General features: G+C 38.0%; 2 protein-coding genes and 2 long non-coding RNA genes across 4 annotated transcripts; 3 read left to right on the top strand and 1 right to left on the bottom strand.

Moving 5' to 3' along the window:
- Positions 1-645: 645 nt before the first annotated feature.
- Positions 646-4,390, bottom strand: Abcd1 (ATP binding cassette subfamily D). Its single transcript, XM_089234656.1, has one exon. It carries the CDS (start codon positions 4,197-4,199, stop codon positions 1,818-1,820), a length of 2,382 nt encoding a protein of 793 aa, XP_089090782.1. The 5' UTR covers positions 4,200-4,390; the 3' UTR covers positions 646-1,817.
- Positions 4,391-5,309: 919 nt separating this feature from the next.
- On the top strand, positions 5,310-7,864 carry LOC149084288 (uncharacterized). The gene is made up of 4 exons (XR_016193032.1): positions 5,310-5,478; positions 5,630-5,838; positions 7,202-7,447; positions 7,794-7,864. It is a non-coding gene; the product is annotated as an uncharacterized LOC149084288 (long non-coding RNA).
- A 46-nt stretch (positions 7,865-7,910) lies between these two features.
- Positions 7,911-10,153, top strand: LOC149084287 (uncharacterized). Its single transcript, XR_016192961.1, has 3 exons — positions 7,911-8,065; positions 8,224-8,383; positions 9,939-10,153. It is a non-coding gene; the product is annotated as an uncharacterized LOC149084287 (long non-coding RNA).
- A 390-nt stretch (positions 10,154-10,543) lies between these two features.
- LOC149084286 (uncharacterized) lies at positions 10,544-11,342 on the top strand. The gene has a single exon (XM_089235294.1). It carries the CDS (start codon positions 10,544-10,546, stop codon positions 11,306-11,308), a length of 765 nt encoding a protein of 254 aa, XP_089091420.1. The 3' UTR covers positions 11,309-11,342.
- Positions 11,343-25,898: the final 14,556 nt, after the last annotated feature.

The following is a 25,898-nucleotide window of genomic DNA, read 5'->3' as shown; positions in this document are numbered from 1 at the left end:
GATGGCTCAAAAACATTCCATGCGCATATCATTTCTTTGCCAATGTGTGTTTTCCACAACATTCACACACACAATGCCTCATAAATAGCCTCAATAAATACTTGGTCTATTTTTACAAAAAAAACCAAAACTGGGAAAGTTAATTTCCTTCTTGTTGTAATTAGTTAAAAAGCTAAGATACCTTTATTTATTCAGGAATCAAAATTTCACTAACAACAACAAGGGCTACCGTACCAGGAAAAAAGACAGCTACGTCAAGTCCTGCTATGTAAGCTTGCAAAGTAAGTGATAAACTTTCAATGTAAACAATGTGTTTCTAAAGGAGCGAAGGTATTGAAAAGTGTAGAAAGTATAATGTGCAAATAGAATTCTAACTATAATGTTTAGAATGTAATTTTTTTTATTGCTTATGCAATGAGAACTTATGGGTATGTAAGTACCTCTTCAAATCTAAGCCAAAACTGACCAAAATTTTATCCCTGATGGATTTGTGTTTGTTGTATGTCAAAATGGCCATTAAAGAACACAAAATCAATTAATTTAATTAAATAATTAGGTAGGTACTCTTATGCATAAGGGTTTTCCAAAAAAATTTTGGAAAAAGAATTTAAAACCATTAAAAAATATGTACACATATCTCTGGAGTCAAAAGGTTATAAAATTTATTTGGAAAATTTTGTGTTTTTATATTCTATTGCTTGACTATATATATATATATATATATACACACACTCATATCTATATTTAAACATTTAAAAAAAGTAACGAAAATCCAGATTTTATAATGAAAGTCAACATCCAGTTTTAACCAGTATAGCCATTTTCTAAGTGGGGCTTACACCCCCTCCCCCATATATTGATATGAAATTATGATATATATTTTTACATTATAGCACGTCTTAAATCCCAGGTGGACTAAAAAATTGGTATCGACGCCTAAAATTTTCTATGTGACTACTGGCTCTGGAAAAAATAATGTGCTTGGGGCTTCTAAAATGTTTGGTTTGTGCCTAGATTTTTTATTCCAGTTTATGCATCCAGTTTGTTCGTTATGCAAGGACGGAATATAATTCACGAAGCCTTTTCTTCATTTGCGGTACACCTGAAAGGGAAAAGCCTCTAACTTCTTTTTTTCTTCAAGCAAAGAAAGTCTTGTAGAAGTACCTAGGAGCTCCAAACGCCAGCCTCTTTCCCCATCAATTTGCAACAAATGTGTGTGAAATAATTCCACATTATGTCCAAAAGTTTGTCCTTTTTGGAGTTTAGACATTTTCTCAAATTTGTAGAAAACGCAAATTTTTGCGAAAAAAATTTCACGTAAACCCTATGCTTGTACTCACAATTTTCAGTGAAAATTTAGTCATCAGTGCATTTCAGGACTGACAACAAATTAAATAATGTGTACTGCCAACTTTTCTGTAAATTCCTGCATGTTATAAGCAAAAAACATACAATGAAAATTAGAATTTTACATAGAAAACATTTATATCTTCATGTATATTCTCATAAAAATACATATAAGTATTGCAAAAAGTTAAGAGTAATTTTGTAAAAGTTACATGTGCACGGGGTTGATCAAAAACTTATTTTTTTGGTCACCTAAATGCACTCAGGACTAAATTTTCACGGGAAATGGTGAGTACTAATATAAGGCATATATGACCGAAATTTAAAAACAATTTAACAGTATTTTTCTAGAAATTTTTGTAATTATGCTTAATAAGTTGGTCTTATGTTTTCTTTCCCGAGATAATCAATATTAATCATATAAAGTGATTTTTTTTATACAAATATGAAATAAAGAATAAAAACTTTGATCAGTCAGAAAGATTATCAGTTATTCCCAAATTGTTTCTCATAGATTCAGTTAGTCTTGATCTACTCAGTGCATATTCACAGCATGCATCTAATGCTGCTGAATCTTCACCAAGGATTGAACATAATTCGCGAAGCCTTTTCTCCATTTGTGGTACACCTGAAAGAGAAGCTTCTAACTTCTCTTTTTCTTCACGCAAAGAAAGTCTTGTAGAAGTATCTAGGAGCTCCAAACGCCAGCCTCCTTCCCCATCAAATTGCAACAAATGTGTGTGAAATTTCCACAGAGAAGGCCTGTGGGTTATTGTTAAAAGTGATATGCCCCAGTCTTTAGCTGTCTGATAAATATGGCTTTCAACATCAATTGATACAGCACTTGTACATTCATCCAAAAGAGCGAACTGAGGTTTATGATAAAAGAGTCTAGCCATTCCAATTCTTTGTTTTTCCCCACCAGAAAGAATATCTTTCCAATCTCCCAATGCATCCCATCCTCCTTCCCTGATTACTACATGCTGTAAATGAACGATTCCAAGAATACCAAAAAGATCATCATCAGTTATGCCTTTGGATACGAGATCACTTCTCATATCAGGGTATATAACTTGATCACGCAATGTGCCTAATGACATGTAAGGCCTTTGTGGAATATAAAACATTTTATCAGGATGGGGTGTTGTCAACTCTCCATTGTAAGCAGGCCATAATCCCCCAATGATTCTAAACAAAGAGCTTTTACCACAGCCATTAGGACCAGTTATTAACAAATGCATATTGGTTGTCATAGTAAATGAAATACTTGGAACAACAATATCACAATTAGGTGTGACAATTGGCACATTTTTCAACTTGATCACATTATCCATTATATTGCACTGGCCCAAAACCACAGGCATATCTCCCTTGAAATGAAGAATATGAGATTTTTCATTTGTTTTTGAAGTATTAGAGCTTGATACTGCAACAGTGCGTTTGTATTTGCCTTCACTAACTTCTTCAAAAACATTCAACATTTTTGACACTCTTGCAGTGTATCCAGCCAGTTCAGTTATTTCTTTGTAGGATGACATCAGCCTTTCTGTTGCATCTCCACCAGCAATCAAAATATTTTTGGCTGTGGTCATGTATTGAGTCCTGTTACTAACACCTCCATCATCGACATAACTATCAACAACACCTGGCTTCATCATGCTTGTCATTATTGGCAAAGATATAATAATCATACCAGCAGCACTCCAACAGTATTTCATGAGAAATTGTTCCAACATTATATACCATAATTTCTTGTTATATATTTTATTCATTTGGTGAGCTAAAGCTTTGTAACTTTTTTGTAGTAATGATAATTCAACATTATGACCATTGTAGAAAGCAATTTCTTCAGCATTAGTTATGACACGAGAATGAATGAAACGCAGATAGCCTTTGCATTTTGCTTCTTCTGAAACTAATTTGCCAAATTTAGGAGTGACTTTTCTCAATATATGGGCAGTTGCTACTACTACTACAGTTCCTAATAACTGTCCACTTGTCGAATATGATCCCATGTCCCGTGCCATGCGGAACAATGTAAAATTTATAATTATCAGATCAAGTAGAGGCTTCGTGATATGAGAATAAAGATGGGCTACAGACTGACAAAATGCTGTGATATCTTCTGTTAAACAATGGTCAGCATTGTCTAAACGCCCATCTAAATTACTCACTCTATAATAAGTGAGGTTTTTGAAATACAAAGAATATGCATATCGAACTAGTCTTGTTCGGAACGCTAGAGACAATTGGCTTTCCAGGAAACGGATCAAACTGTTAAGAAAGGTAGCAGGAACAGCAATCAGAAGCCACTTTGTTAACTGAACAGAAAACATTTTCATATCCTTGCGTACAATGAACTTAACCACTTGTCCTTCGAGTTTTGCAACATATATAGAGAGGAATGTTCTCATAATTAGTGATAAGGAATGAAGAAAGAGAAGACATGCTTCCACAGTCCATACACCTGGTATCATAATGCCAACGAGCTTTTTTATTTGGTTCAAGAACTTTTTGTTGAAAGCAGGGAAGTTCTTGAGGTCATATAAGCCATCTCTTTGAGTATTGCTATCGCTTACGCAACGCAATTCGTCCATCGACAGAATCGATTCATTTGCGACTACGGCTTGTTTATTGGAGTTGGAAATATGAGGACTTGTGGTCGATATCTGATGTTGAGCCACGCTCGCTTTGTTTTTCAAGCTCTTGTAGGTTTTACTCAACATCGGATAACCTATCCGAGACATGTAAAGCACACAAACAACACTAACCATGCACATACTGACTTTTTCACGAGGTAGATTCGTCACCTCAGAAATCTTCTGAATTATTTTCGAAAAAGTGTTAGTCATGTTAAGAATAGTTTCCCTTCACAATCACAAGAAAATTCAGTATCGAATACTTCTTTCTTCAAAAGAGGAAATGTGAAACAAATAGGCGTTCACCTTCACCTGATAGTAACTTTTAACAATCAGTGTTGCCAAATACTGAAATTAGGCCTCAAAATATCATGTGATTGCACCACTGAGCTATCAGTGTATTGCACACTATTTTGAAGAACTTTTTCCTTCAAGGAAATTTGCTTCACATTGATGAGCAAAGCGCCATCTGGCCCCTACACTTAGAAATAATCATCGTTTCTCAACACTTGAATGACCATATATCCCGTAAATCCCAGGACAATCCCAGTTTTTGTGTTTTTTTTCGCTGTCCTGACTTTTTTTGCAAAAATGTCCCGATTTTTCACGTATTTCCAACGAAGCAGACTTGGCTTTTCATTCTTCGTCTCATTCTTCAAATCAATGGATTATTTAATCTTTCCAACTCAGGAATTACGATCGATAGTTACGGCTCAAGCAGGAATATTCTTCTCACACATTTGTCATGGTTTTTTTTAATTTACCGCAATTTGATGCAGAGATTCATCCCAACACCCCCTATCAAAGCTGAATTCTTTCAAGCGGCTTTGCCCCCTATAGATAAGAATCATCACGGAGAAATAAAGTAGAGAGCGAAAACCCATTCACGCGCTCTTCCAAACAGGTGCTCAGAGTATACCACGTGACTTATATAAGCCCCAAGTAGTCGCCTGACGTCAAATATGACGTGATAATTTGGTCATTTTCTGTAAATGACGTCAATGAGGAAAAAAAATCACGTCATTTCAAAGTCTTTTAATGACCATGAACAATGAAGGTCATGAAATGACGTGATATTTCATGACCTTCTTTAAATAACTCGTCATTTCATGACGTTCATGAACAATCGAGGTCATGAAATGACGTGTCGGTAAATAGCGTAAATGTATTTAAGTCATAAACATCACGAGTTTCGTGCCCATTGGAAAAACCGTCAACCGCAAAGAATGCGCGCTCTTTTTCTCTGCTGCAGTGAATGTTGATGATAGTCTTTGTTTTACATGGTGTTAAAATTTTTGTCTTATGTATATATGTTCTGGATCTCTTTGTAATCCTACAACGTTACTTTTATCAAATTGTTTTCTTTTTTTTTGTTGTTTTTGTTCAATTTATGCTAGCGATGGCCTTTTATAGTTGCGTGCCTTAAAAAAAGTGAAGATTTTGAGCTTGAGCACGAAGGACCAAGTTGTTTTCAAGAGGTTTTTCCTGAGAGGTGAATTTCCTTTCGAATTTTCATTTCATGAGTCACGACAGTCAATTTCTATCAAAGTAAAATGTTATGCATGTTCTGCTTTTTTGTTAGAATTCTGTCTGGGTTTTTTTTTCGAAAATTATTTACGTATTTATCTTCGATTGCTTTTCAGTAGAAAAATGTTTTGCGTTGCAGAGGAGGCAATCGATTCTGGGAATGGTCCAGTTGTTATCGTTAACGGCAATTGGTTAACGCCCCGGAAGACCAGATGTTTTTGGCCATCAAAAACTGTGAAAAATTACAATAAAGCTCTGATTTCTGGCGAGGAGCCGGATGAAAATTGGAAAATAATACAACTAAACAGAATCCTCTATGAAACAGGTAGCCATTTCACTTCATGTAACATTGGGATTTATGACTGAAGATCAAGTTCAATTTTAATGGGGAAAATTTTTTTTTAAACCAAACTTTGAAGCTGGCAAACCTTAGGTTCTTGCTTTAAAAAGGTTTTTAAAATTCTTGTGAAATTTACGTATTTTGTAGTCAAATTTTGAGAGGCAATGTCGGTAAACCTTTATATGGATCTTCCAGCATCAACAGTTATGAATTTGGTCCAGTGAAATAGTGTTGGAGCCTTGTTATACATTTTGTGTTATCAAGGCTGGAAAGATCTCGGGTAACCATGAGGACTAAAAAATTCTTTATGCAGTCAATAAATTGCAAGCTGCGAGGCATTATTTAATTCTTTTTTTGCATTTCGGTCTCTTTAACATGGAATTCCATATTACAATTACAACGTCACAACAGGCAAATTGCCCAACGAGGTGGCTGACTTAAGAACATCATGGATCCCCGAGCCATTTTTTGGAGGCTCCACCTACTACTGCTACACCCCCCTCCGTGGAACCCCCAACGAATCAGTACATGCGGGAATGTGCGTGTACGTGTAGTGAAACCTGACGTGAAATTTTTTGTTTCTCTGTAATGCTTGTTATGTGTAGTGCTGCCATCTGATACCAGTTTTTCTAACTATGAGTGAAGTGTTATGATTGAATGATTTATCGTTGTAGGACTGTTGCTCTCTGTGGCGAGACTTTTTAACGGGGAGATCGGCTCGCATTTGCGCCTTGAAGTTGGGAACCACAGAAAACCAACTTCAGCCGACCACCACTGTGGGGTTCGAACCCGGATCCTCGCATCGCGAGTCCGTCACTATAACCACTCGACCACCACAGCGGCGACCCAAAATATTTTTAATTTATAGCAACATGTCCGCAAACATGTAAGAGGGTCACTATGTCCTGAAAAAGTCAAAAGAAGCATTTTTTTGGACCTTTTTTGATAAAATTGTTCTGGCACCTAGAGTGTTTTTAAAGATTTGTCCAGCCCTGTGTGGTATATATCGCCCCCCCCCCAATGCCCGAATGTGAAAATTTTCTTTTTTTTTATCAGCTGGTTGGATACCTTATTTTGCTCTATACAGTTTCCCTGAACTGTAAATGTGTTCCTATTGGAATACATGAAACATTTTAGGAAAATAACTTCCATAGATAAGTCTACCATACATGAGTAGAGCAAACATTCTAACGCCATTTCCCATGTTCTTTTTCTTCCCAAGGACATAGCACATTTGTGCTGGCATGAGGGGGGCAATATATTCAAGTGTAATGTTGAATGTTCTATGATGCTGCATATTTCTTTTATATACTTTACCTTGTCAACAAGTAGGTCTTGTCTCTAATAGATGACCTGCTGAAAGCCAGAAAAAGAGCCAAAGAAGCTGAATATGAAACTGACGTTGCAAGCACAGAGATAGAGGATGATGATTGTCGCAGGCCTTGAAAACGTAAACCAGTAATTCTCAGCAGCAGTGAAAGTGATGATGAGAATGCGAGAAATACAATTGCTCTACCTAAACCGAGGCCAGTTATTGAATATTTGAAGCCTGAGCAAGAGAAATTATTGAATGAGAATAATAGTTTCTTAACAGGTAGGATATACAAGTAGAATAAGCAATTTTTTTCCATGGTTTTTACTGCAGTTTTTTCCACCATAACAAGAAATTTGCCAACTCTGCCCTTCGCCACATTAGTCTGGAGTCTAATGTATTTTTCATGGATCAGGTTCTGATATGAAGATAACATTGGGAGGAGTGTGGAGTTTCCAGTTCTGGGAAATGGGATAAAAAGATAACCGTGCTATATTTGAATTATTATAGGGCTTGAGTAGGCCTCCAAGCGTTGCACTTTTCGTTTGCTTAATCATATTTTATTGTAAGTTTCTCATCTAAATTCTCTAGTAATTAGCTTAAATTGAATTATTTTTTCCATCTGTAGAATTGGAGATAGAAGCAAGTCAGTATCTCAGTACTCCTAAAACCTCATCTACTCCTGTTAGTCCACGAACTAATAAGATTTTAAGTATTCTCGTGGAAATCCGAGAACAGAATAACCAGCTCCTGCAATGCATGAAACAATTGAACAAAAACATGAAGGTGGAATTGTCACAGATTCCTGTAGATTTGCCCATTTCTCTTCCTCTTACCACGCAAGATGAGATGTTTTTATTGGAAGAGTTTCTGCAAGATGATAACAATTTTTTCAATTTGGTAAGTATATCTTGATAATTAATCATTGCATGCTTACTGTGATTTTTATGAAACTGAAATGGGCTTAGAACCAGAATATTCAAATGAAGTTATAAATGCCAGTTTGTCACATGGAGTTATTCCTTTCTAATTACAATTTCAATTAATATGCTTTCCAGTGCCAGTACCTGTCTTCCAGAGTGGGCAAAGGGGTTGTGTGAGCAGTGAATGACTCATTACGGTATTTATTGACTGATCGGTTGGCGTGTGAATACAACTTTAAAGGAAGAAACAGCAAAATTGCATTTGAATCCACATCGCTATGCAATGTTTTGTTACGTAAGTTTTTAATATCATGTATCAGGTTTTTAAGCAAAGGAAATTGGTATTTACAGCAAAAGCTACTCTTCTCGCATATAGATCATTCTCATGAAATTGAAAAAAAAAGGTAACGAAAAATGAATGTCAACCAAAGCTGATACATATTCAGCAAAGATGTTTGTTTAAAATTCATGGTGAAAATGTAGCATTTTGCCAGTTTCAGCATTTGACTTTAAAAATTTTGATTGAGAAGCATAAATATAATCTATTTTCATTGCTCATTTTCAATTTGACCAGGCATTGATACTCAAAACAATTTTTTTTTTTTTTTTGTCAAACACATTTTTAGGTGTTTCTTATTTTTTCCCATCAATTTAACGGGGACGACAGATTTTTAATTTGTTTAGTTTTGCTGAAGCAAGAGAGGTGCTCTTAAAGCATTGTCTCCATATAAAACATTATATTTTGATGTTGTATATGCCATAGAATCGGGTTTTCTTAAATTTTTATCCCTTTCAACTTATGGTAAAACCTTTCATTTTGTTACATAATGCCAGGAGAGAGATTTTCATGTTTTGCAACACTAAAAAAAGTGTGTGTTGAAAATGTGTGCTTATATATCAGAAATAATAGAAGACTGAACTAAACTGCGTGGTGAAGTTAAAATAATTTTCAATTAAGCAGACTTAGTAATCTGGCCATCTAGTAATCCAGCATTTTTAGGTGGGTTTCGTTGACCCCATTGAAGAGGAAAACATGTTAATGCATGTCAGTGCACGGAAGTTTATGTTAATTGAATGCGCTTCTTCAATTAACTTCTAGTAATCGGGGCACACCCTGGTGATCTGATATGTGCCGGGTTAGCGAGAGTCTGCTGTTATATACATATATTTCGAAAAAGTAGCCAGGATTAATAAAAATGCTTGCCTCTTTTTTCATGAATAAGTTGAGTGTGGTAAACTTTTACACCTGCTTCTTGATTGCACCTGGCTAATCCAGCAAGTAACAAAAGACGAAATAAGACAAAACTGTCTTGAGACCAGACTGTCACATGAACCGACTCTGTATTATATTTTAAACGTCTAACATTCATGCAAAAAAATTGAGTTAAAAATTCAACTTTAAAGATACTGGAAAAGCAGGTGCAAAAGTTCACCGCACGTACGTCACTATCACGAGATACATGTACCATTGTCACCTCAAAGTTAAATTTGTTAAATAATTATCCATTGTTATTGCTATTTAAGGAAACACAATCAATTGCAATATTTTCTCTACCTTTTCCGCATAATTTTTTTTTTTTTTTATGAAAGTTTCTGAACTGTTTCATGTGAAATGAAAGATTCAGTGAAAAATAAAAGAGCCTATGTTTTTAGAGCAGGAGGTGTCGTTTCAGTCAAGTCTCTTAGCATCAAATTGAACAGCCTGGATATTCTGGGAGCTTATCTTTACCATCTGCGTGTACAATATATTTTTCATGAAATCATAATTTTGTTTAGTTATCTATTTATTTAAAATTTATTATTATTCTACATATTTAAGTAAATTTTTTTTTTGTTCCACTATTTTGCAGGAGCTGTGAAAAAAGCCACAGGTGAATCTGATGTAACAATAAGGAATTATATAAAAATTTGGTTAAAACATGCGCCACAGCGGCAATCGAAGTTGTTGAAAAACAACTGTGAATTTTTGAGATAGCTGTAGTTCGTTTGCAACATGCCAAAAGAAGGAATTATCAGTAAGAGACAAACAAAAAGAAGAGTCAACAAAGTAATTGATAGATTTTTGAAAAACCATAATCAAGAAAATGACAGAGCCCCTGGCGTTCATTCATTCAGTCAAGAAAATGAATGTAAAAATAATCAAGATCAATCTAGAGAAGAGACTTGCAATGATGGTGAAATTAATCCAGTGATACATAGTTGTGATAAACACAATTTTGAAAATCGATGTAAGTATTTAAGTGGTAATTTTAGTGGTTCTTGCACAGCACCAAAACATGCAGAAGAAATTATGAGAGAAAAAGAGCCCAGTGACGAGCTTCTTCAGTGTGACCTTAAGAAGTGGGTTGTCAAATATAAAATTCCTGGTGTAGCAATAACCGATTTGCTAAAACTTCTTTCTCCATATCATCCTAATCTGATTAAAACAAGTCGATCTCTGTTAGGTACCTCCCTAATGTGTGTCCTAGACACAGAAAAATTAGATAATGGTGAGTTTTGCTATTTTGGTGTGGAGAAGCGTTTGATTTTATTTTTTTCTAAACATCCTATTGTTCCTTGTGATACCTTGCAGTTAATATTCAACATCGATGGTTTACCACTTTTCAAAAGCTCCAGAGTGCAATTTTGGCCTATTTTGATGTCGGTTAATGACTGTTTAATAAACACTCCTGTAGTAGTTGGTATATTTTGTGGCACCTCGAAACCAAAGCCTCTGGAAAAATTTCTAAATCATCTAGTTTTAGAACTAAAGCATTTGTTTGATGTTGGTTTTAATTTCAAGGGCAGGACCATTGAAATTGAGCTGTATTCTTTTATTTGCGATGCTCCTGCACGTGCATTTTTAAAATGTGTAAAGGGTCATGGGGGATACTCTTCATGTGATAAATGCACCTGTAATGGGACGTATGTTCCAGAGGGTAGAAATGTTGTTTTAGCAGATTTGAATGCGACAAATCGCAATGACAAATCTTTTCGAGCACAAAGAGACAAAGATCATCACATTGGAACTTCACCACTTTTAGCTCTTGATATTGACATGGTTTCACATTTCCCCTTGGATTATATGCATTGTGTGTGTTTAGGAGTTATGAGGAAACTTAAATTTTTGGCTTTGTGGCAAAGTTCCATTAAAATTAGATGCCAAAACAACTGCAGAATTGAATACTCGTTTGCTTTATTTGAAAACATTTTTTCCTGCAGAATTCATAAGAAAGCCTAGAGGACTGAATGAAATTGACAGGTGGAAAGCCACAGAGCTACTATGCTGGCCCTGTGGTTTTGCTTAATTTAGTTCATTCTTCCATATACGAGCATTTTTTATTATTGCATTGTGGTATTAGCATTTTATGTTCTCCACACTTGGTGAATTATTCTAGTTCTGCTAATAACTTTCTTAGGGAATTTGTAAGCCACTCTGAAAAGTTATATGGCAAATCATTTTTAGTATATAATGTTCATGTTTTGATTCACCTTGCAGATGATGTGAAAAAATTGGGTGTTTTAGATAATTTCTCAGCTTTTGTATTTGAAAGTTTTCTAGGCAGTTTAAAAAAAAGCATTAAATCTGGCAATAAGCCATTTGAACAAATTTGTCGGAGACTAAATAAATATGATGAACATGGTGAACCTTCTAATCAAATTCAGTCTGATTTATTTGAGATGCAAAATGAACATAATTTGGGGCCAGTTCCTTGTGATTTTATTGGACATCAATATAAAAAATTGTCATTCCTTAATAAATTCTGTATTTCAATTTCCTCCCTAAGTCCCGCTAATTGTTATTGTTTTACTAAAGAAAAATCAGTTATTCAGGTTCACAATGTATTGAGGAGAGCTGACAGATTAAGTATTTTAGGTCTACGATTTAGTAAACAGGAAAATTTCTATACGTATCCCCTTCCATCTTCTAAACTGAATGTTTTTATTGTGAAAGATTTGGCAAATATATATACTGAAGTATCCTTAGAGGATGTTGTTTCCAAATGTGTTCTGCTGCCCTTGAAAGATTGTTTTGTAAGCTTACCATTGCTGCACAGTTCATAATCCATTTCGTCCATTGAACCACTGTGTAGATATATAATATGCATATTTGACTGAATAAAACATTTTTTTTTCTTTAAATACTTGTGTTTGTCTTTTTAGTTCTATTCCACATGAATAATTTATAAAGCGGTACGTATTTGGGGGGGGGGGGGTGGTGCGTTATTTACTAATGCGTCATTTAATCACGTCATGAAATGGCGCCCAGATGACGTCTTCAAAATGGACATAATCACCTATTTTATGACGTCAGAAATAAGGCATTTCATGACTTCCAAAAAACGTCATTTTTGACGTCAGGCGACTACTTGGGGCAAAGCTGTCACGTTTGGCGGTTATCTTACGCGCTTCGTAATTTGGCGAGTTCGTAATCGCACACTTTGTCCGCGGAATTTTTTGCCGTGGTATGCAGAATATCTTCAGAAAATGGATGAAAACTATGAAAGACTGTTAATTCTAGAATTAATGAAAAGATAATTTTGGAATTGAAAAATATTTTGGATTTAATGAAAATTCTAGAACAATTTTATGAAAATTCCGAATATCTGAAAGAAATAATTTTAAGAGTTTACTGGTTTTTGAAAAAATTTTTCAGAAGTTCAAATCCTATCCTAATTTACAATAATGTGCTCTTCTCATAGTCGTCGTCGTTCATAATACACACATTTTCTTGTATTTGGGACAGTTGCAGGAGCTTTTTTCGAGTTTCACTTTGCAAAACAAGTGTTTTCTTCACGTTTTCGTAGCTCAAGGACTGGTGTGGTTGACTTTTACTTCACTTCAGCCTCGTCGTCGGAAAATATTCGTCGCCGTGGGTTGCTGTGAGGGGTGAGTCTTCTGATTATGCCGATTTCATTTCTGTTGGGCAGTCACTGCGCTTGAAAATGGTAAGTAAGAGTATGTCGAAACTGTGTTTTTTGCATGGGATTTCTTTTGCCAGCCATCGTGCGGTATGGGACAAGGTATCTACTGCTTATATTTCATTACTTGAATATGATATGAACGCACGTAGTGACGACGACGAGGCCCCTAACGAAACTAGTGTTAGACACGACCTAATAGTCGCCATACTAAAAACTCTCGACATGCATTCGTCCCGTACGAGACATGCAGAGATTAAATCGTCTTCAAGAGGCGCGTGCAGTGGTAACAATTCTTTCTGTGAACTTATTGAACTTGGCTTTAGGCTCGTAAACTGTGAAGTTGATTATGACAAGTACGAAATTGAGGATGCTATGATATGGAAACTGGGTGAAGTGCTCGATGCCGAGGTATCATCTTGTGGTATATTTCGGAAAAAACAGCTTTTCTCCCCGTTAATCATCTTATGACGACGCAAATAGCGTCAATGGAAAGGGAGGTCAGAAGAAAAAGAGAAATAAGAAGAAAAAGAAGAGAGATAATGGCCCGAAGGACATTATTTGTGAGCCCATTATTGTAGAAAGGTGTGAGGTGCCCCAGGATACCCTGTGTAATGATGGTTCAAACGAATCTCCACTTGTTAGTGCCTACGCTGTGGCCAGCGCATCAAAGGTCGATTTGGCCAATGCTGTAACAGCAAGTTTTGACGTAGTCGCTCCAGCCAATGGGCAAACAGCTACTTGTGACGTCACTGCTACAGCCAATCAGGACTCAACCAGCAATAAGACGCGCAGGAGCGATGTCACTAAAGCTAGAACTCCTTAATACTCCTTAATATGAAGGCGTCTTAACTAAAGCTATACCATCAACAAGTACCGTAGGAAATGTGGGAAATACAGGACAAAATATCGGAAACTCTGGAAATAATTCAAAAAATGAAGAAATTGATGATCCAGACCCTGATAATCCTAATCAATGGAGAGAAGTCTCTCATAAGAAAGTTCGCATTCCCCCATTGACTCTTACCAAGTATGGGAACTGGATGGAATTGCTGCAAAAAATTAAAAGCACCTGCCAAGAGACTTTTTCGGCAAAAACAGCCGGTAAAAATATGATGTTGTTTTTGAACTGTGAAAATGACCACCGTGCGATTACAAAAATGTTCGATGCGAATAACATAAAGTATAGCACATACATGTTCCATTAAGATAAGACAATAAAAGTGGTTATCAAGGACTTAGAAAGAAATACCCCCTGTGAAGTGATCAAAGAGTCGCTGGAAGCCGAGGGCTTCGAAATTATAAATGTTGCTCAGTTAAAAAGCCATAGAGGAGAGGGCCCTGACGGAATAGTAGTACCAATTCCGATTTGGCTAGTGGAAATGCCCCGAAAAAATCGGAGTAAGGAAATTTATAAGTTGACTTCTTTGAACTACATCAGAATTCGAGTTGAGATGTATAGAAAACGCTAGGGTGTGGTCCAGTGTTTCAATTGTCAGGCCTGGCGACATACATCGAAGTCATGTCATAATGATCCATTCTGTGTCAAGTGTCCAGGGGAACATCACTCCTCTGAATGCAGTCTGAAGCGGGGTGAGCAAGACCCGATATGCACCAACTGTGGAGGAAAACACAGTGCAAATTACAGAGGCTGTTTATCGTGCCCCACTAGCAAAGGCAGAATGGCCAGAAATGAAAACACGACAAGACGTCCAGATATACCAAGAAACAGACCAAATATTGGTATGCATAATCGTGAAAATGATAGACAATCCGACAAGTTGAGACCAAGTCACAAATCTCAATATAAATCTCAAGATGACCATGATGATGACTGCTCAAGCGTCAGTTCAGCTAGGGGCTGGCCCAAAGGAAGGAAGGGAAGGTTCAACGAACCTAAAAGGACTTCTACTGTACCAACGGCCGAGGCAGTGCCAACTCATGATGACGAGTGTCTCGTGGTTCAGCGGGCTACCGACGAGATGGAGCCTTTTGCCAAAATACTGAGGTCCCCTCCTCGACGAAGTGAATCACCGGCAACAGCTGTTAGAGACGTGCGGGTCTCCAAAGCAGCTTCCAATAGCAGTAAAGTAAACTGCAATGTAGTGAAACCAACAGCTACGAATCAACGATCTGACATGTGTGGTGGCAACCGTGTGGAAAAAGAACCCACGAAAATAGCAAATAACGATATCAATATGAACTCTAATAGCATAATTTTCCCGATTCAACAACTAATATCTATTACGAAGTACTGCTTTCTGAAAATCCTCAGAGCTACTTCAAACGAGGAGAAAATAGAAATCTTCTTCAACTGTTTTCTAACTGCAGCTGAACACTTATTTGCTTCAACACTCACAAATGTCTAGTACACCAAATGTTGTGTTGCATAACATGAAGATCATGGCTTGGAATGCCCAAAGCTTGGTCTCTAGCATGACTGAGTTCAGGGACATCCTTGACACTGAGGGTGTTCATTTGGCACTGGGGGGGGGAAACTTGGCTTCGTCCTTATCACACTGCCAAAGTAGCAAATTATGACTGTATCAGACAGGATAGAAGCTTTGATCCAGGAGGAGGAGTAGCTATATATGTAAAGTGACACATTAATTATGATATTATTCAGCTCCCTCCCTCGACACAATGTGAGGTAATAGCAATAGAGATCTACGTAAACAATCAAAAAATTAGGATAGGAGTGTGCTATAAACCTCCGAGAAATACTATAGACATTCCACTTTTTAACGAATTTTTCAATTGTCAGTACCCAGTGATAATGTGTGGCGACATGAATGCTAAATCCTTTCTGTGGAACTCGTACTCTACAAACACCCAAGGCAGGGTGCTCGAAAATTTTTGTATCACAAAGAGCATTCAACCTTATGCGCCATACACTCCAACTCATTTTCCTGACCAGGCTGGCCAGTCACCAGATATTCTTGACATAGCGCTTGCTAAGAACCTTACATTTGCTATGTCGGTTCACGTTCAACCTGTCACGGATTCTGATCACAACCCTATATTTCTGGTAGAGGATTTCAATATTCCTTTTATATGTAAACCAAAGAAAATAGTGATATGGCCATTATTTAAGCGAAAGCTGGCCAGAATCACCTTGCCTTCCTTCACGGGTGGCAATATTGATCAAACTGATCAAGACTTATTGTTTCTCACAGAAACCATCACTAACACTGCTAAGGAATCCACCCGAGATGCTCCCACTAATAATCCACTGGGTATTCCCCGCTGGATTAAGAAACGCATCAAATTAAAAAACAAATTTAGGAGGAAATGGCAAAGAACGTTAAATCCGTACTACCAAGATAGATACAGATCTATAAAAAGAGAAGTATCTAGAGAAATCAAAGAATTTATGAGTGAGCGTTACTTCAGCTTTTTACGTGAGGCAAATTGTGCTGATGGCACGTTATACAAAGTGTATAAAACATGTAAGCCCACTTATTCGAGGATTCCTCGTGTTCCGCTTGTGCCGACACAAGCGGAACAGTATATAGTGACAGTGATAAAGCGGAAATATTTGCTGACACATATGAGAGACAGTTCTCTCCATGTGATAACACTCCTCCTCAGCTTATTGCCAGTGTTGACAGAGAAGTTCAAGTATTCTTTAGGGATATTCCCCCAGAACAACCCTCTGCTTTATTTCCTACGAACACTGAAGAAGTAACAAACATTATCAAAAACCTCAAAAAGAAAAAAGCACCTGGTCAGGACACCATCACCAACAACACTATCAAGAATCTCCCCGAAAATATGGTTCGCCAGCTGGTCAACATATTTAACGAATTACTTCGTACAAACCACTTTCCGGCAGAATGGAAACTCGCTAAAGTTAAGGTCATCCCCAAAGCTGGACATGACCTACACTATCCACAGAATTGGCGCCCAATCTCACTTCATTAGGGAAACTTTTTGAGAGAGTGGTAGCCATCAGACTACACAAATTTGTAGAGGACAATAACATTATCGGTCCAGAGCAGCACGGTTTCCGCAGCAAGCACTCGACCACCACTCAATTATTGCGGTTCGTAGAACGAATTCAAGAAGCCAAAATTTATAAAGACACTGCAGCAGTAGCCTTTTTCGATTTAAAGAAATCTTTTGATAAAGTTTGGCACAATAGGCTGCTGTTTAAGATGATTCGCATGGGAATGCCGTATAACATCATCAAATTTGTGAGCAATTATCTCGACTCGCGCTCCTTCCGAGTACAGATAAATGACTCAATATCTAACTCTAGACAGATTCGTTGATCAATAGCTCAGGGAAGTGTGTTAGGTCCTATCCTACACAATTTTCATATGAATGACTTCCCAGTTGCCCCTAAGGGTTTCACCGCTCTTTATGCCGACGATTATAACAGAAAACTAAATGTGTTTTGTTACCTGCATTACTAGGCACATTGAATTTTCATCACTTTTCCGCTTCTTTTGTGACTTTCCAACAAGCTTTTATTAGCCATGAACTTCTCCCGATCAAAGTCTTCTGTAAAATGCTTGGAGCAAATTTTGGGAACGGCCATGTTGTTGAAATTGTTATAACTATTAACAAATTATGTTTTATGAGCAATATTTTTTTTTGTCCTCCAGCTACTACTCTGAAAATTGCTTTACTATGGCTTCTGAATCTATTTTTTTATTTATTTACTTTCAGTTACTTTTTAAATTTTTGTAAAAGCTGGGGGGTGGGGAAATCGCCCTCTCCAAGAAATTATCATTTTAGGAAAATAGAAGAGTACGATGGTCATACTATTTTAAAAAAAGGTACAAAGAAATTAACTTTGATTTTTCAAAAATCAAAATTCATATAATTTTTTCCATTTTTTTGAAACTGCTCAGGTATGTTAAGTAACCAGTAATCATATGCAAAATTTGTGTGAAATTGGGTTGAAAATCGGAAGATCTGTCAAAAATGGGTTGAGAAAACGCATCCGAGCTGCAGTAGTTGGCGAAAAATTTGGTCGCCAAGAACATCAACATACTTGTGCAACATATAGTGACAAATAGATCAAAATTTAATTAAATTTTTATTCAAGAGTGCAGAAATATATTTATAACCATTTAGTTATTAAACTGAATTTCAATATTTATCTAAAAATTAGCAAGAATGTGCACCTTATTTAACGAAAAAACGCAAGTTTTAATGAATGCACTTTTGTATAGCAAACTTTTATGACTAATATATATTTGAAAACATTAAAATAAAGAACGATTTTACGTACCTGTGAAACTTTATTCGTTCCCCTTCCACACTCTTCTCATCACAAGCGTAAGCACAGCACATTAGCACCATTATTAACAAAAATAACACGCGAGAGCAGACGACTCTTCCAAGAGTCTAGGGTAAACACATAGAAAATGGCCGCGGGAGGGAGAAAGATTGTTTATAAGTCACGTGACCTTTACTGTCTGCACCCGAAAAATAGGGTTTGGCTCACTCTATTTTATTTCTCCTCTAAGATAAGAATAGAACTCTTCCCGCGATTAGAACTCCTTAATACACCGTATATGAAGGCGTCTTACCCGCGATCAGACTCCACTCCGTGACATCACGACTTCAGTGTGGAGGCTTTCTTATCTATAGGGGGTGTTGTTCATCCACGCTATTAGCGACGTATGTTTACGATATATACACGATATCTACAGACAAAATGTTCGGAAGCCCGTATTCTGTTCCCTGATTGGTTAATTTAGTAGAGGGTGGTCAGGCCTGGCCATTGATAATGTTGGTGACAAAATAATAACGTTAGCAAACGTCCTAACATAAATACCACGGGGAAAAAATACTTGAAGCGGAATCGAAAATATTGAAAAGAAAAGCCCCCCCCCCCGCTTTTCATTGGATTTTTTGTGATATGAATATTAATTTCAAGAAATAATCTTTTTTTTTTCATTTCATCGCTTTTTCTCTTCCTTCTTTATTGTGTAAAAAGGCAAAAATATGTGGATATGCAAACGATGGAACAGATGCGCCACGCTAGGAAAATACAAACCCCTAGCACAGCGTTTCTTAACCTTTTTTCGCCCGTCGCCCCCTTCGAAGCATTTATTTTTCTCGTGGCTCCCATGTCTTACCCGGAGTCTTCGACCCTCATCTTGAAGCAAGATACTTCATACGTATCAAATTGGTTCTTTCAGTGAATTTATACTGAATGAAGAAAATTTTGCAAATAAGATTGGCCTCCAGACCACGGCCCAGAATTTATTGAGCTTCCCGCTTATCAGAGTTCTATTCAGGACCGTTCCAACATTATGGGGCCCCCTAAGCAAAGTGATGCTATGGTAGTCCCATATAACACCGCGAGACGCAGACGTTGTTACAGTTTCTGGCGCCTCGACGGTCTCTCGTAATAATAGAGCCGCCGACATGAAGGGAACCGGCGAGTTCCGAGAAGCAATTCTTCTGAGGAACCGCTGGTACCATCGGGCCTATATAAGGTGACACGCTGCTAAAAACGGGGTCTTTTTCCCCGTTGTCGTGAAGGAGGTGAGAGGAGAACGAAAAGAGGGAATCTCTGGTGATGAATATGGACGATGAGAACTGAGGTGGATCTGAAAGATTTGGTGGTGAGTGCACCACGTACCAATATAGTCTCGGAATTATCTCTCTTAATAACTAATTCAATTTTTATGTTTATGGAGGTAATTAATCGTTTAACATTCGGCATGTCAAGGTCATGTATTTGTGATTTAACAGTCGGCATGTCAAGTTCATGTATTTGCGATGGTATTATATCATGTTGGATAAGGATCTCTTCTTCGAATAGCTCTTGTTTCCTTTGTTAATTTATTAAATTAATTTGTTTTGATTAATCCCTTTTGTGTGTATTCTATTAGTTTTCAATGGTCAATTTCTTTGTTGACGGACGTCACAAAACACAACGCAAAAATAGTCCTTAATCGTAAATTTAATTGTTTTTCTTTTTGTGCCCCTTCCCCAGTCGACACCGTCACAGTGGTGCCAGGTGACCAGGATCCATATCTATCATGATTAAAGTGTTATGTATTTTATAGGCCGGGCTGTTAATTGTTAAATTTTATGCCTAGTATTCGCTTATTAGTGAGGAAAGTTGATTGTTTGGTATATGTTGGAAGTTTTATTTTTGATGAATCTTAATGAGAATTACTGCTGTGTCCATATTTAGTTTAGTAATTTCGTATTAATTATAGTTAGAAATAATGGCGAATGATGAAATTTTGGGGGATGTAAATTCTTCGAACGGTTCTATGGGTCGGGTGTTAGCTAATCCTATTGCAGGACATTTTTCATTGTTAGGCAGTTACAGTGGAGCAGAAGATACTTTAACAGCTTCTGTTTTCATTAAAAATTTGGAGGATATAGCTGCATTAGCGAATTGGGGTGATGTTGAGAAGATAATTGTGCTGAAAGCGAAATTGAAGGGTAAGGCGGCGGAATTTCTTGTCGATAATCCCGATGTATCTTCTGAAACTAATTTTGAGACTTTCAAGGCTAGGTTTCTAACACATTTTGAGGAAGAGATCCCGTTGGCTTGTAGGCTTCAACGGTTTACCACCTGTAAGCAACTGCCGGGTGAATCGGTGAAGAATTTTTCGTCTCGGTTGAAAAGTTTGGCCTTTGGCTTCGTGCAGGGCAGCAATTCGGATGACGAGCAAGTAAAAAGACTGTCCGACAGGACGAAATTATCCCAATTCTTGGCCGGATTAAATCCCGGATTACAGAGATTTGTAATGCACCAGAATCCCGAGGATCTCGATGCGGCTATTCACATAGCCTCCCTCATCGAGGCGAACGAAGCCATGATACAGAAATCCTCGTCCTCGGTGATGTGCAATGAAGTCGAAGCAGGTTCCCAGCGAGATGGATTGACATCACTGTATAATTTAATAGCTGAAACCAAACAACAGACAGACTCCCAAACTGCAATTATAGCCCAGTTGACTAAAGAGATAGCGGACCTAAAAATGTCCCATTCTGTTCATCCTCGGCCTCCTCAGCCCATAAACGGCACTAATCAGGGGGTAAACGGGCTTCCTGGGATGCAAATCATTTGTTTTTTTTGTAATAAACCTGGACATACCTGGAGGTTCTGTAGGGCGAGGGTACCGAGGGTACAGGCGGATGAAACCAACCGATACGTATCCCCTCCCAACCCCACACAATGGCATCAGTCGGGAGGACGTTTTCCCAATGACAGTAGGAGTGGGAATGCCGGAAAGAGATGGTTTTCTCGGAATCGAAATCGGGAAACATGACTAGATCAGCGGGGGAGGGAAAAAGCCAGGATCAGGGCCTGTTCGTTCCAAGGGGTGTCCGGAAATACAAACAGAGTGAACGAGAGAGAGAGAGAGAAGCCGAAGTGGAAGAGAAAGACGTTTTGCCTAAGATAACAGCTGAGATTGGCAAGAGGTCGTTCACTATGTTGATTGACAGTGGGGCCGCTGTTTCCCTCCTCAGCCAGACTTTGGCCCAGGATCTTTTTAGGATAAATTTATGCAAGCATGTGCCATTCGAAGAACTGGTAATAAAAGGCGTTACTGGAACATCCTTGAGGTATAGCGCTTGTGTCCAGGTGATGTTGACTGTCGGGGGCAGAAAACAGCTTCAAAAATTCTTTATATTGGATAGGGAACTAAGCCCCCATTTCGAAGCACTGGCTGGCTTTGAATTTTTAAGAAATCAAAAAATGATTCTGGACTTTAACAAAGCCATTCTGTTTAATGATGAGATTCGCTTGCCCCTACTGCCATCTGGACAGGCCACGGGTGTGGCAGCTCATGTTGCTGAGGTAGCTGTTTTGAAGTTAAATAAAAAGTTAAGGCTACCGGCCCGAACCCATAAATTGATTTTCGTGAATAATCCCGGAGTGCAAAATACGGGTCCTCTCCTAGTTGAGCCCTCCCATTCACAGGGTGAAAAGGAGCGGCTAGTCGCTAATGCGATCACGAAAATTAATGAAAACGATAAAATTGGTATACTTCTTGCTAATACATCTAACCGGCCCAAGCATCTGAATAAGGGAACAAGAGTGGCTTACGTGTACCACATGGATGATAAAGTCGACCAAGAAGAACCAATACCCTTATTGAAAAAGAAATTGCCCCCACTAAGTGACAGAGATTTTAATTTGAGTGAGGTGCCCAGTACCATGAAAGGACCGCTAGTGAAGTTACTTCTTAAGTATAAAGGTGCTTTTGCTAGAGTTATCACGGAACTCGGAAGAACTAATTTGGTCCCGCATAAAATAAATTGGAATAATAGAAAACTGAAACCCTCGCCAATGTATAGGACACCATACGCATTACGCAATGAGTTGAAAAATCAAATGAATGATTTGCTGGAGGCTAATATTCTTGCTAAGAGCAATAGCCCTCTCCCTGCGCCTACCCTATTGGTGAAAAGGAAACCCAGTGGGTACAGGTTGTGTGTTGATTTGCGGAGGTTAAATGAAACCATTGAGCTAGACTCCTATGCTATGCCCCGTTTGGAAGATATATTTGCCCAACTCAATGGAGCAAAATATTTTAGTTGTTTGGATTTGAAGTGCTCCTATTTCCAACAAGAAGTGGCTCAGGAAGACAGACATAAGTTAGCATTCAGAAACGAAGAAGGTGTGTTTGAATTCCAAACTACCCCCATGGGATTGAAATCGGCATCCGCCGCTTTTCAGCGATTGGCTGATGCGTTGGTTTCGGAAATGCAAGATGAGAAAATATTCTCGTTTGTGGATGATTTGTTAATAGCGAGTGATACTTTAGATGCTCATCTAATCAAGTTGGAAAAAGTTCTTCGTACGCTTAGCAAACATAATCTAAAGCTGGCTCCCTCTAAGTGTCAATTTTTGAAAGAAGAAGTATGTTTTCTAGGACATAAAGTTAGTGCAGCGGGCATAAGTCCTAGTGATGATCACCTGAAAGCTATTGAAAATTATCCGCGACCCACATCGGCAAAACAATGTAGACAGACTTTAGGTCTTTTCGGATTTTTTCGCCGTTTCGTGAAAAATTTTGCCGACCTGGCTAAACCTCTCACAGATTTGACGAAAAAGGATGTGAAATTTGAATGGGGTGAACGGGAAGAACAATCGTTTCAAAGCCTAAAACAGTGTTTAATGTCTCCGCCCATATTAGCGTTTCCCAGATTTGACCAGCAATTTTTTCTCAGTTCAGATGCCTCTCAAACTGGAATAGCTGCGGTGTTATTCCAGGAGCATGCTGATGGACCGCATGTTATCGGGTACATGTCTAGGAAGTTGAAACCCCCGGAAACAAGGTATGCAACAATTGAACAAGAGCTCTTGGCAATTATAGAGGGAGTTAAATATTTTAGAGAATATCTGATTGGACGAAAGTTCACTATAGTTAGCGATCATCGCCCGTTGACATATTTGTTGTCTTTGAAGAATCCCTCATCACGATTAACTAGGTGGAGTTTGGCCTTGCAAGAATACGATTATGAAATAAAACACAAGCCTGGAAAGGAAAATTTTGTCCCCGATGCTCTCAGCCGATGTTCCCATACCACTGACGTAGACAAGGATGATAATGAATTATATGACCGTGTCAAGTCTTCGCAATATGGTGATCCGGCAATAATGGCCATTATAGAAACGCTGCGTGGATCAGTTAATCCCAGGAAGGTTTCTGATTCGTATTTTTTGAATGAAGAGCTCTTGTACCATTTTGCCCCACCCCACATACGACCTACTAAAGAGCGGTACATAGAGAAGTTGGTGGTCCCGCAGAGCATGAAGAAAGAAGTGCTTGAAAAAACGCATGACAATTTAGGCTCCCATCATGGGTTTGAGAAGACATTTGAGCGTTTGAGACAGGATTATTTTTGGATAAACGATTATGCGGAATGTAAGCAATATGTGAACACATGTAAAACTTGTATAGAGCGTAGAGGATACAATGCTAAACACAAGGCACCTCTCATGCGCAATGTTTGCGCCTCCGAACCATGGGAGGTTGTTAGTTGTGATATTGTTGGCCCCCTAGATCTGACAATTGCTGGTAATAGATACATATTTGTCATGGTTGATCAATTTTCCCGTTTTATGGAAGCTGTACCTCTGGCTGATACTAAATCTGCCACGTTAGCAGAAGTGTTTTTCCGAGAAATTATCTGCCGGTATGGGAGACCCGAAGCTTGTTTAACCGATCAAGGTAAAAATTTGAATGAGTCGGTTTTTAGAGAAATGCTTGCCAAGCTAGGCATCCGCAAATTAACAACCAGTGCATTCAGGCCATGCTCTAATGGTATTAATGAAAGGTCCCATGCATCTATATTACACATGTTAGCTTGCGTGTCTAATAACACGGAGGAATGGGATAAAATGCTTCCTCATGTGCTAATGTCATATCGTAGTGCGATACACGCCACTCTCCGGGATTCTCCCTATCATTGCCTTTTTGCAAGGGATATGCGACTTTTTCCATCTGTATTAAAGGAGAAAATTGCTTGGGGTTATTTCGATTACGAAGATTATATTAAGACCCTTAAGATAAGAATGCAACGTGCTCACGAGATAGTAAGGCAACACCTCGAAGAAGCGGCTGAAAAACAAGAACAACAACGAGCAAAGTATTCCATAGACAAAAACATTCAAATAGGTGATCTCGTATACTTGTATACGCCCCAAGTGAAGAAGGGCCAGGGGCGCAAATTGGCGCGTTATTCTAAGGGTCCTTATCGGGTTTAAAAACAATTGAGTCCTGTTCTTTTCGAGATAAAACACACTGAAGATAGAAAAGATGTTCAAAAAGTTCACTCAGATAGGTTGACTAAGGCTTCACTGGATAGGACATTTTTAGAAGTGAGAGAGGGCCCTGACACTGTAGAAAATGAGGAAACCCTCGAAACAAACCAAGATGCGGAATCTAGTTCTTTAATGGTTTCAGAAAAGGAGGAGTGCGATACTGAATCGGATGAGACAGACATTCTGCCGTGGGAATATTTACAATCTTTTTGTCGGCCGATACAAACGCCCCAAGGAGCTGATGCAGCACAATCTCACTCCGATAGCGCAAGGGAGGTTTCATTATCAAGTAATGTAGGTAATGAGGAACCGCAGTATGGGCCTGAACAGCAATCGACTGAAGCCACTCATAGCAGATATAATCTCAGACCACGACACACTCGCATAGCGCATGTAGAAAGCACTGATGTAAATCAAACAGCTGTTAAATACCCTGCCTCTCTGACCGAGAGAGTGCTGAAATGGTTCTGGGATGACGAATAATAATTGAAGAGTAAGAATTTTTTTTTTAATGTTAGAAACACGTGTATATAGTACTTGTTTTCGAAGTATTTTGATTATTTCGGCACATTATGAATTTGAAATGCCTTTTAATGTGTTGTTAATAATTATTAGGGGTTGTATTTGTATCGTAAAAAATATATATAATGATATATATGTATATCTTGACACATGTAAATTGCAATGACATTTTAACCTTGTAATGAGAGAGAAATTTCTTTTTCTTCTTATGGCACTCGCTACTTTATGTATACATATATGAATATGTCTCTATTATGTTGAATGACAGTTTACATCACCAAAGTGACCATTGTGAATGCGAATTCCCTAAGCAAACAATAGTTTTGCCACTTAATGTCGGGACTTTCACGATGATGATGGTAGCTAGAGTAAACAGCCCATCCCTCTTCGCGGCAATTTTCTCTCGTGATGTGTATATACTCAAACAAAACAGTCCGGAAGCAGTTCTGAAACATTTTTTTTGGAACCGCACCTTTCTGTGTTCAGCTTAACGACGATGCCAATGGTTTGCCGACATCTGGAACATGCTGATGAAAAAGTCGGCAAGTTCAATGCAATGCCAGGTGGTTACTACGATTGGGCGCCGGCTCATAGTTGTGATAAGGTGACTGATGGGTCCCTGAGGA

The sequence above is a fragment of the Pholcus phalangioides genome, unplaced genomic scaffold (genome assembly GCF_987345545.1).
Source record: "Pholcus phalangioides strain wild (caught in Gottingen) unplaced genomic scaffold, Ppha-v1.0 ptg000008l_1, whole genome shotgun sequence".
Lineage (NCBI taxonomy): Eukaryota > Metazoa > Arthropoda > Arachnida > Araneae > Pholcidae > Pholcus > Pholcus phalangioides.
This window is presented reverse-complemented; position numbering and strand designations above follow the sequence as displayed.